The following is a 12,276-nucleotide window of genomic DNA, read 5'->3' as shown; positions in this document are numbered from 1 at the left end:
TCTACGTCGCTACAGTTCTGTACGGGGTACCTGCTTTGAATGAGCGTTTCGTTCGTTCGTTTAACAAATTTTTCGCATAGAGTTGATCATCAAGTATCAGCAAACAGTCATGTCAAATTGCCATCGATGTAAGGTAACATTGCTGTTGATCACGAATGATATTTAATCCGATCTTCTCTCAAGTGAATGATTTGGTGTCTACTTTTTTGTTGTCATCCACCAAGTAAACCAAATCAATATCAGTAACTAGGACCCAGTCGTAAGAGGTAAAGTTCACTCCCATTTTCCCCACCCAGGTACAGACCAGAGCAGAAATGCTCGGTGCTTTCTGTAATCAACCGTCAGAAACAAGGCTACATTTGTAGGGCCACGTGCTGCTGTCTGTCCAAGGTCCCTGTCACCTTGAAGTTCAAATCAAATCAAATGTTGGTGTAGACCTTACCGTGAAATGCTTACTTGCAAAGCCCTTAACCAACAATGCAGTTCAATAGAGTTAAGAAAATATTGACTAAAAAAAACTAAAGTAAAAAATGTTCAACCTGGCTCTTCTCCTGACATCAGTCATTTCAGTCGTGGTACAACAAGCCCCAGTAAAAAATAAAATAAAAAGTAACACAATAAAATAACAATAGCGTGGCTATATACTGTGTAGAACCATGTGAACTCTTGTGCAGTGCTGGTAAAAGATAGTGTTGTTGGGTGTTGGATGGTGTGTCCCTTCTCAATTGTGTTTGTTGTTCAGGCATCTGCCAGGCATCTGCCAATAAAACACTCATGCTGAGACACACACACACACCCAGCCTGTCCCAGAAAGGGGGGGAGAGGGAGAGGGAGAGAGAGAGACAGAGAGAGAGAGAGAGAGAGAGAGATCAGATCAGACAAAGGGAGGGAGGGAGGGAGGGAGGGAGGGAGCGAGGGAGGGAGCGAGGGAAGGATGCACGTGCTGTGCTGATAAAAATGGCCTTAGCCTTTTAAATAAGGTTTATAAGCCACCCTGAACTATAATGCTTTTTCACTGTACTGTGCTGTCAAGCTTGCCCATAGGTCTCACTATAAAGCAGTGGCTCTTATCCCAACTCAGAGCTCATCACCAGATCCAATCTCACATGACCGCTTCTGCCCAGAACATGCAAACTGATATGAAGCTGAGATGTGCTTGAGATCTAAGGATGGCATTGTTGGAAGTTTTGCATGATGTGCCCGTGGCAGAGATTGATAGGAGAGGGGCGCTGCTCAGGCAATTTCCTCCCTCTTCAATCTGATCTTTTAAATTTCTCATAGCGCTATATGAAATACATGTATTATTATCATTATTATGGAGTTCAGATAGTCATAACATGATATTATGATATTGGACAATGGGTTCATATCTGCGTCAGTTCAAGTTGTAGCCTACGTAATGTAGGTAGTCAGAAAAACTGTACGTGCCGACTGTCCCATGTTGCTCCAGGGAAAGTCACTTTCACCCAAAAGGCACGCCTTGATTGTGTCAATTGTCCACATCGCCCTTCTAGAGACACTTATCACATGATCATAGGTTTATGGGCCTTAGCAAACAGATGGTTGACTACTTGGAGCTGGACACAAGGAACCACGCTATCTAGACTTGTGGGGACAGGACCAATCTACAGCGAGAGATGAGCTGGGTTATGTAGGCCTCTTTGGTTTTATGGCAGCCATTTTGGGTCTGAAGGTTGTTTTCAACTGAAACATGTGATCGGCCAGTTTCAAGGCTTATCACAAGCTGTCTTGGAGATTGCTTTATCGGGTAGTTGACGTTTGTGTCTGCGTCGGTTTCGCTTTCCCTGAACCTGGATATTGCCAGTGGGTTGAAGAGGGTTGTACGAGACTTCTGCTGTCTTACCCTTTGAATAAATATACAGAATATTTTTTTTTTTGCCCCGTCATTGTAGGTGTTTGTGTGTGTCTGAATCTGTGCTGTTGTATATTCAGGAGTGTAATATTGGCACACATGTGGTTTATGTATCCAAGTGCGTCTAAACGACACGCTGACGCCCAACAATGAAGGTCAATAAAAACCGAAGCCACGGAGATGGACTTCCTGCATGCATCCCAGGGCTAAGCCGTTTGGTTACGTACTAACCAACGTGCTACTTCCAAGGGAGCGATTCAAAACCGTACCGCCGGGCATGATGAAAATCAACATGAATACAACATGACATCTACTGGCGGGCAGATCTATAACCATAAAGTCATGTTCACTCTGACCTCTGCAAGGCTTTACATAGTTGCAAGCCTCCCGTCCGACTAGTGCATTTGCATTGCAGACACGGCGAAAGTGTTGCCAGAGTGATTTGGCAGAACATGTAATACGTCGAGCGGATCTATCGAGCGTCCATCTACGCTCTTCCCTCACCTCGCTGTCGCCCTAGTTGTGTTTACCCAAGTCCCAGTGGGCGGAGTCAGCTGAGTGTGTATCTGTGTGACAGGAGGAGGGACGAAGGTTGCACCTGTAGCTCTACACCTGACTACCAGAGAGCGAGAGACAGAGAGAGAGACAGAGAGAATAGACTGTACAAGGGAGGACGAAGAAGACGAAGGGAAGGATAGCAGTAAAAGGATAAGAGTGGAAGAGGATTTTGGAGTGGCAATGATCTGATATTTGAGTCGATAAATTGGTCTTTCCTAGCAGGGTTTCTCCCATAAACTATTAAGCTTTGGGAGGAAGGTCGTCTCCAGATCTCTACATATATACAGGTGAGGTTATTGCGCACAAACACACACACACACACACACACACACACACACACACACACACACACACACACACACACACACACACACGTCTTGTACAACTAACCTTGTGGGGACACACAATTCAGTCCCATTCAAAAATCCTGTTCTCCCTGTCCCTTAACCTAACGCTAACCGTACCATCACCGTAACCCTAACCCTAACCCTAACCGTAACCGTAACCCTAGCCCTAGCTCCTAACCTAACCCTAACCCTAAACTAAACCTAGCTCCTAATCGCTAACCCTAACTCTAACCCCGCATTTTAAGCTTGTGGGACCAAAAAAATGTCCCCAGTTGGTCAAATTTTGTTTGTTTTACTATTCTTGTGGACACACACACACACACACACAACACACACACACACACACACACACACACACACACACACACACACACACACACACACACACACACACACACACACACACACACACACACACACACACACACACACACACACACACACCCTAAACTGTGCCTTGACAATGTACAACATTATGCCAGATGTATAGCAAGATTGTAATGACGAAATATTGACGATCAAAATGTAAGAGCTAGTTGTATCTTTCTCCACAACGTGAAATGTCGTGCTTACTACCCTCTTCCCGTATCATACCTAATTCAGATGATTACCTCTTCAACTGACAGAAAGTGGACTTCAGACAGAACGAGCTTCCTTGGGCCCCTCGTACCAGTTAGTAATAAGGACCTTTGAACACTGAGCCTTTTGACCACACACACACACACTGGGTAAACACTAAGCTGTTAGCACACTAACTGATTGCACTGTGCCTTGGTGACCATATGCATATGTGTCTACATTTGTGTGCATTCAATACCAGGCTCTCGCTAGCTACGTCGGCTGTCAAATACCAACGTGACGCCATCATTTGTGTGACTCGCCTTGACATCCTACTCTTCGCTTATAATTGTCAGCTGTATGATCTTAGTCACGGCACCAATTGTGACGTATACCAAAACACATATAGTACATCCTTCGAGGGAATGACCACAGCCCTAATAGCCAGCATGTTGGCCACTGTTGCGTCAAAGCCTGCTTAATGCAATAGTTTGACAGATGCATGAGAAGTGAGGTCGTAATTTGAAGGGACTTTCCCCTCACATTTGACCGTGCTCCACATTTCGTAAAAATATTCGATGTGCGAATTCTCAGATAAGAGTCTGACGTTAGCATGGGAACGGAGCCATCGGCTTTAATCGCAGACAGTTATCACCAAAGGGGACTTCCCTGTCAGTGGCGTTAACCCCAGTCTGCACACACAGGTGGATGTTTACCGTAGTGTAGACTCTCCACATGACTGGAAGGGTTGCTACAGAGTGTACGGTGATATGGTCTCACGAGACATCTGGGCTCTAAGCGCAGGTTTACTACCTGTGACGTACCGGTGATATACTTTCTTTCAGAAAGAATAATAACGGGGTGATTTTGTTGGTTTGATTGATTTTCTGGATGAGCAACATGGACATTATATCCTTATTACCTTGAAGGGATTGCCTTTGGCCATTCCAAATAGTCACGCAACACAGCCATAAAATGAATGACTCTCTAAAATTGAGATTTCATGTTTCCTTATTGAATTCCTCGTGACATCATGTAAACTAACTCAGCACTTGGAACTTTACTGGAAGTTACCTTTGGTCTGCTGACCTGGACAACTGGCTGTGCCAACGACTAGTCTAGGACGTGGTCCAGCAACTTGACCGATGTTCTGCTCTGAAGGAGGGTGTGAAATGGGAAATCTAGGTTACTGATGGCTAAAGGACAAGAGGTGGACGGAGTGACGGAGAGACAGACAGGGTTGATGACCTGAGAATGAGCTGTGTTGAATGTCACCGACTGACTGGCATTCCAATGGGCAATAGAACTAATAAGGAAACCCGCTTAAGAAGGGTCATAAAATGGGTTGCACTTTGACTGCTCGATAACCAACCACAAATCGGGCAGTACTACAAAGGCAGGTGACTGACACATGTATTAGTAAACTAAGATAAACAATTTAGCATTACAAATATGTTAGGTTGAATAACAATTGACAAGTAAAAAATAAACTGTCACCAAGAAATGATCGCACATAAAGACAGATATTGGACCAGACATATCTTAGACAGACTATTATGCTGATGCAGATAAAAAGATGCCCAGACTAACTTTGCCTCTGAACGTTTCACCCTGGCAGGAAACCAGTCAAAGGAACTCAAACATTAACATGTTGGCCGCTGTTTTGTCATGAGAGAGAAAAAAAAAGCAGTCTTGGCTTCTGTTTGCTCATCTATAGACCAAAACCCAACCCTCAGCTATCAGGCCAAAAGTCACCAGCACCCAAACAGATCACCAAAAGTACATTAGCATATTCTATGGAAATTTCCACCGCGTTGCTAGGCGACCGGTGGGTAATGGCCTATTCTCTTCTTCTGGGGGGAGAGTGGCACAAAGCCGAGGCTTTATCTGTATGCAGCGAGGGCAGAGTAGTGTGCGTGTGTTCACGTGTCTATTTTTACGTTTGCGACATGTGTTTGCTACATGTGTGTTCCCTCCGCCTGCATGCCTGTGTTCGCCTTTGTCTGCACATCACATAGTTAATCTGGTCTTTATATTCTAAATGTCTGTTTGTATTGCTATAGTATGTGTGCTGGTAAATCAGTACATGTTTGCTTATGTGGGAAGATGTACTTGTGTAGAAACCCACAGGACAGACAATACAACCTGCTCTGCCTGTATTACACAATGAACAGCCAAACTCTCCCACGACTGTTACAGTCAGAGCAGGAGCACTTAAACTGCACCGACACACTACAGAACACATGATTTCTGGAAGTCCCTTTGATATTTGTTTGCAGAACGGTTTCCCTGGAATTTAAAAAGCTTTTCACTAGGGTACTTCTCTCTCTCTAGAAGTACAGGGAAACTGCCGTTGAAGTGAAACACTAAACAGAAACTCCCGGTTGAATGAATTACTCTAATGAGTGGTTCGTTTTGAACCCAGGCCAGAGGAATTTTAGCTGAAAGAATAAGTCAATTAATTACCAGAAATGACTGCATCCGAATGGAACTAAACCTACACTCAGGTTTGCGTTAGCAGTAGTCGTTGTTGTAGTAGTAGTAGTCATATTTATTGTGATAGTGGTGGCAACAATGGTAGAGGGATTGACAATGGCAGTAGTAGCGGCGGAAGTAGTGACAATGGTAGCGCGGCGCTTGCGATTCAAAGAGCAGCACCTCAGCACGAGAGATTGGGCAACCCGTGAGTGTTATCTCATCCTAGAAAGGGTTTGGCTGAAATATGAGGCGCTATTAGCAGCCGACACGTTTAGCTTGGCCAACACACACTAGGAGTAACCCAATCACCAGCGGTGCCCTGTCATCCCTCCACCATATGGTGCCTATTGAGTTCCCCTGAAATATTCAGGAGGGGTCAGTCCGTTCCCCCTGACACGGATATATCTGACACAGATCGATCTGAGCTGGGCGGTTTTTAGAGTCAGGTTACTGTGGTTAGGGCTTAGGGTAAGAGGTGTGGCAGGAGTTTGAATGGTGAATGGGAAGGGAGTTGTAGGGGAATTTACGTAAATCACTCTTCTCTCTGAGAGTTCATGACTCATGTCTGATCCATCTTCATTGTAAACATTGTGGAGCTGTAAAGCTACAGTTATTAACTAAAGCATTACTAAACTTCTCTCGCTCTTTCTCTCCCTACATCAACCCAAGGCCCCTCCATTCTTCCATCCCGCTCTCCCTCCTCTCTGCGTGTGTGTGTGGTCATGGCTGACCCATCGCCTGGCTGGTGGAAGCTCACCTTCCTACGTAAGAAGAAGTCGGAGCCCAAGGTTCTGTACGAGATCCCAGCGGAGTACGGCAGCAATACCACACCCCACAGTGGAGCCCCCGGGCCAGTAGAGGGCGCCACAGAGGACAGCCAATTGAACGCCCGTCTGGAGAGGATAGTGGATAAGACGGCCACCAAGGGACGCCATGTCAAAGTGTCCCACTCAGGACGTTTTAAAGAGAAGAAGAAGATCAGGGCCACGTTAGCAGAAACTCCCCATCTGTTCCCTGGTCACGAGCCTAGCGACGAGAAACTCTGAGCTGGGAAAGGAGTTCACATACACACATGCAAACACACCAAAACGTCATGTCTTTCTCTATCAAACTAATTTGTGCACACTCAAACACAGAAGACTTTCTCTGCCTCTCCCTCAAACACTGGTCTCACCATTTCACACGGTCCCTCTATCACACTCAGTGACACACACAGAGACGAAAGGCAGTGCATCCCATTAGGCCATGGCATTTTGTGTCAATCCAGTCAGAGATCTCTGTTCTATATTCCCTAGAAATCTGGGACTGACTGAGAGTCTTTGTATGCATCTTAGTATCACACCCTCTCTGTCTCTTCCATCTATAATCAGTGGAGCAGTGGAAGAATGGGACACCTGATTCTCCCCTGTCTGTCTGCATCCTACCTAGGCCATGAATACATAAACAGACTACTTTTAATAAGGTGCTATTAGTCATCTCCGATTTTAAATATTCAACAGGTCATAGGAACAGGGGGAGTTTCAGGTCATGCGTGTTACACTGTACAGTCATTGTACGGTACAGAATGTGTACTTTACTGGTGTTGCTAAGTTTCTCGTCTGTTCAAAAGCAAATAGGTAACGTATCAAACAGACGTTGTTGTTTGCATAACAGCTTTATGACCTAGAGGGCATGGTTACTGGCTGTTGGAGGTTGACTGGTTTCCATAGCAAAATACTATGTCACGTGTCATTCGTAGACATGTCACCTCAAAAATCTCAACCTCAATTGTTCTAAAACGAACCTGAGTTTTAAAACCTGAGTATATATTGTCCTTTTTTTTCTTTAAAAAAAAAGAGGCTTTTTAAAAAATACTGGTAGGCCTCTCTTCAGAATTTAACCTCAAAATTGAACCCCTTTAACCTCAGAATTTAACCCCTTCAGAATTTAACCTCAAACTAGACAAACGTTTCAGTTTTTCTTCTAGTTGCACTTTCTAATGTAAAAGTGAAGGACTGCTTCATAGATAGACTGCAAGGCTCCAACATAACGTCTATGCATTTCTCCGCTGTTGCTTTGGTGTTTACAACAGTCTTTTGAAGATGTTGGCAGACACTGAAGCCAAACTAAAACCAGAGATGTAAAGAGGAAGTGAGACACCCCACTTGCTGTTTTTTTTCTGGTTCAATGAAGGAAGTAGACCAGACCCAGCTGCTATTGCATTGGTGGCTATGGTAGACACACCCAGTTAAGTAGACTGGAACTGCCTATTTATTTTCGATGGTAAACGGCCTGAGTGAACCATCTTCATTTATCCACCATATTCGCTAAAACTACTCATGAGATCCCTCCTCTACCAAGACTGAAAAAGTACATTTCATTTCATGTTCACCTTCTCTACACTTAATGACAAAAATCGCTTTCATTGAAATTGTGCTGTACATTTTGAATAATTTTGTAAAATAAATACAGACTTGTTTTGTAAATAAAATATATGTCGTATTTTATTGAAATGCTTAAGGTTCTTTCTTGTGTTACTGTGGACTCATTCTATTGTAGGATGATGCCCTCTAGTGGGAACAAGCCCAATGTGTATCTCAAAGTTGGCACATTCGATCTAGGCAGCAGGGTTGGGGTCAAATCCATTTTAATTCCAGTCATTTCAGAAAGTAAACCAAATTCCAATTCCAATTCGACATTTTCCTCGTTGAAAAGCATTGAAGAGATTTGGAATTTGAATTGTACTTCCAGTGTACTTCCTGAATTGACTGGAGTTGAAATGGAATTCACCCCAACCCTGCTAGGGTCTGTTTATTCCCATGACCCCTTCATGAACATGAAACAATACACAAAACGTATACTATGTATCATTTATAAAATAATAATACATGCCATTTTGATGCTTATACTGTCCTTTGGACCTGCATATCCGGGCTTATCGGGTGTGCAGATAGTCCTACTATGATCAAAATTGTATTTGTAAATTATATTAGGGATTATAAGGGATGGAATATCCTGTATCTTAAATATCATGTCATAAATTGAATGCACTTACTTGGCTATGATCCAACATTTGACAAGTCTGCTATGGCAATCGACTACCACCAGAGGGCAGTGACAAGGCAGAGAAATCAGAACCACACGCAAAACTCCTTTGACATTGAGAGAAAGAGAGAGACAGAGAGATAAAGAGAGAGAGAAAGAAAGAAAGAAAAACAAACAGAGATAAGGGCAGAAGTTCATTCGAGGAGCAACAAGGGATGAAAAAATAGACTGAATGACACTGAAGAGGCACATTGACAAAAAGCAAAACGAACGTGTACCTGTATGAAAGAGGCTATGATAGAGTAGCAGAGGCACACAAGGTCTTATCTGATGACATGGAGTCTGAGCTTGCTAAACATATCAAGAATCTCATGCACCAGTTTAATGGGCTTAGTAGCCTCAAATGCAGAGAACTTGCTTATGAATTGGCACATCAAACAATAGTCAAGAAATGGAAGGGTAAGTTACATTGAACAGAGAGATCTACAGTACACTGAACAGAAATATAAACGCAACATGCAACAATTTCAAAGACTTTACTGAGTTACAGTTCATATAAGGAAATCAGTCAATTGAAATACATTATTTAGGCCTTAATCTATGGATATCACATGACTGGGAATACAGATATGCATGTTGGTCACAGATACCTTAAAAAAAAGGTTGGGGCGTGGATCAGAAAACCAGTCAGTATCTGGTGTGACCACCATTTGCCTCATGTACCGCGACACATCTCCTTCGCATAGAGTTGATCAAGCTGTCGATTGTGGCCTGTGGAATGTTGTCCCACACTTCTTTAAGGGCTGTACGAATTTGCTGGATATTGGTGGGAACTGGAACACGCTGTCGTACACGTTGATCCAGAGCATCCCAAACATGCTCAATGGGTGATATATCTGGTGAGTATGCAGGCCATGGAAGAACTGGGACATTTTCAGTTTCCGGGAATTGTGTTCAGATCCTTGTGACATGGGGTCGTGCATTATCATGTTGAAACATTATGTGATGGCGGCGGATGAATGGCACGACAATGGGCCTCAGGATTGCATCTCGGTATCTCTGTCTATTCAAATTGCCATCAGTAAAATGCAGTTGTGTTCGTTTTCCGTAGCTTATGCCTGCCCATATCATAACCCCACCGCCACCATGGGGCAAACTGTTTACAAATCAACAAATCGCTCTCCCAAACGTCCCCTGGACACGTGGTCTGTGGTTGTGAGGCCGGTTGTACATACCACCAAATTCTCTAAAACAACATTGGCACGACAATGGGTTTCTTATGGTAGAGAAATGAACATTCAGTTCTCTGGCAACAGCTCTGCTCTGGTGGACATTCATGCAGTCAGCATGCCAATTGCACGCTCCCTCAAAACTTGAGACATCTGTGGCATTGTGTTTTGTGACAAAACTGCACATTTTAGAGTGGCCTTTTATTGTCCCCAGCACAAGTTGCACCTGTGTAATGATCATGCTGTTTCATCAGCTTCTTGATATGCCACACCTGTCAGGTGGATGCATTATCTTGGCAAATGAGAAATGCTCAATAACAAGGATGTAAACAAATTTGTGCTCAACATTTGAGAGAAATAAGCTTTCCTTGATTTAAACTTTGACCTACCAGCATCATCACCCAGTGTCACAGGACACCATCACCAACTTACCAAAAAGCGGCTCAACTTACCCTAAGCTCAATTTACTCCATACCGGGGGAAGTTATGCCACGAGACCACTTTTTTTGGACAAGCTATATTTTCAAAACTGTTCTGTTTAAATGAATTCTGATTATTTCCAAGGATACACAACATCCTGAAATATATGTAGATATCTTTGTTAGAAAGAACACTATATTGTCCTTGATGTAGTGATGCTGAATGTTAAAAATGGCTGAACTAACCCAACTCTCCACTATACAATCGGGAGGGTGGCACAGGTACGCTCTCTTATCAAAAGGAAACTTCCACCCCAAAAAAAGACTTGACTTAAACTCTTTTGCTCTTTGGGGAGCATAGGTCCTTCACAAACTTCCTGCAAATATGGTATGTGGAAAATAGTCCCGTTTTGCACCATTCACATGTGCTGTTTTAAACATCAAGCTGTAGAGATACCACATTAACTGAGTCAGGACTACAAACTCTTCCGGTGGAAAATTTACATCAAATGACTGACCCAACTACATGTTATTTATCTTCAGTTGAGGTGTAGAAAAATGCTGTCAGTTGACAGAGATGTAAGACACATGTTAATTAACAACTGAACTCTACAGACATGTGTATTAGGCTTTGTGTTTCTTCAGTAACTATAACTAACTAGCTATTCATCAGTGATCGGCCTTAAGGCGATACCAACACTTGTGAAGCATCTCACCTTCTCCTTCCACTAACAAGTTATGGTATGGAGGTTACCGAATGGATGTGTTGTCACGTTTATGTGACGTGCAGTGTGTGTGTATCATTTAAGCGTTTTTCAAGAGTTTTTAGGTCAGGATGTAGAAAAATGCATGCCAAGATCAGGTAGTTATCTGTAAGGCCCCTTACGCAAGGTCAGGTCACAGGTGAGTGGATGGGTTGACCCCTGTTACCTTATCGGTATGACGGACACCTCAACCATAAGCTCCAAGAAAACAAAATGCAACTGCTATGAAAAATGTAAGCCTATCATATCACATTCCAGGATAATTCTAGCCTATTATTGAGCATTTTTACAGTAACAGCTCACGCTAGTTTACTCAAGCTAGCTTAATCACGCTAACTTAATCAAGCTAGCTTACTCATGCTAGCCAACACAGTCAATACATTCCAGTACACAGACTCAGGCCTCTTCAGCTCCAGGAGCTCCGTCCCACTGGGCGCAGACGTCAATTCAACGTCTATTCCACGTTGTGCCTTTCTTGTGTATGATAAATGTGCAATAAAATGTTTTTGTTGCATCTTATCTTTGTCTTTTATTCCCATGCTCCACCCTTGATGTTTAAGAACCGGACGTGCCTTAGACTTGTTTAGTTGTATTTAGTTATTCACCAGAGGATCTCACGTCTTTAAACCAGGTGTCATTGTCTGGCTACGGGAATTCCACGTCGGTGGAAACAACGTTTGTTCAACCAGTGTGTGCCCAGTGGGGTCTTAAAGGCAGACGTCAACCGTCAGCAATATCAGATTTCTCTCACAACAAAACATTACAGTAAATACGTTTAACACATGCATACAACTTCTAATATCACCTATTGTGAAATGTTTAACTCGGGTGGACAATTATCTCACCTGCATTGTTAGATTGGCTACTGTACTCACGCGTGGGAATTTCTACGAATGTGCTCCGAGTGTTTGTTTCCGCATAATCGGTGTACGGCATTGAGTTGTACATCGGTGTGTATTTAGATGTCTATACATACATTTCCCCCCCCCCACGAGTGTGTAAAGCCTGTGTGTGGTCTCGTGTGGC

The 12,276-nt window shown here is 43.4% G+C and overlaps 1 protein-coding gene across 2 annotated transcripts; it reads left to right on the top strand.

Annotated features, from left to right (window-relative positions):
* The first annotated feature begins 2,462 nt into the window (after positions 1 to 2,462).
* LOC111981792 (proline-rich protein 15-like protein A) lies at positions 2,463 to 7,077 on the top strand. 2 transcript variants are annotated; one of them, XM_024013234.2, is made up of 3 exons: positions 2,502 to 2,718; positions 3,382 to 3,506; positions 6,484 to 6,960. In XM_024013234.2, the coding sequence occupies exon 3, from the start codon at positions 6,537 to 6,539 to the stop codon at positions 6,858 to 6,860; it is 324 nt and encodes a 107-aa protein (XP_023869002.1). In that variant the 5' UTR covers positions 2,502 to 2,718; positions 3,382 to 3,506; positions 6,484 to 6,536; the 3' UTR covers positions 6,861 to 6,960. The 2 variants fall into 2 exon arrangements, with proteins under 2 accessions (XP_023869001.1, XP_023869002.1); XM_024013233.2 differs by lacking the exon at positions 3,382 to 3,506 and having other exon boundaries at positions 2,463 to 2,718; positions 6,484 to 7,077.
* The last annotated feature ends 5,199 nt before the right edge of the window (positions 7,078 to 12,276 follow it).

The sequence above is a fragment of the Salvelinus sp. IW2-2015 genome, linkage group LG20, assembly GCF_002910315.2.
Source record: "Salvelinus sp. IW2-2015 linkage group LG20, ASM291031v2, whole genome shotgun sequence".
In the NCBI taxonomy this organism is placed as follows: Eukaryota; Metazoa; Chordata; class Actinopteri; order Salmoniformes; family Salmonidae; genus Salvelinus; species Salvelinus sp. IW2-2015.
Note: the sequence above shows the minus strand (reverse complement) of the source record. Positions and strands in the feature narration are given on the sequence as shown.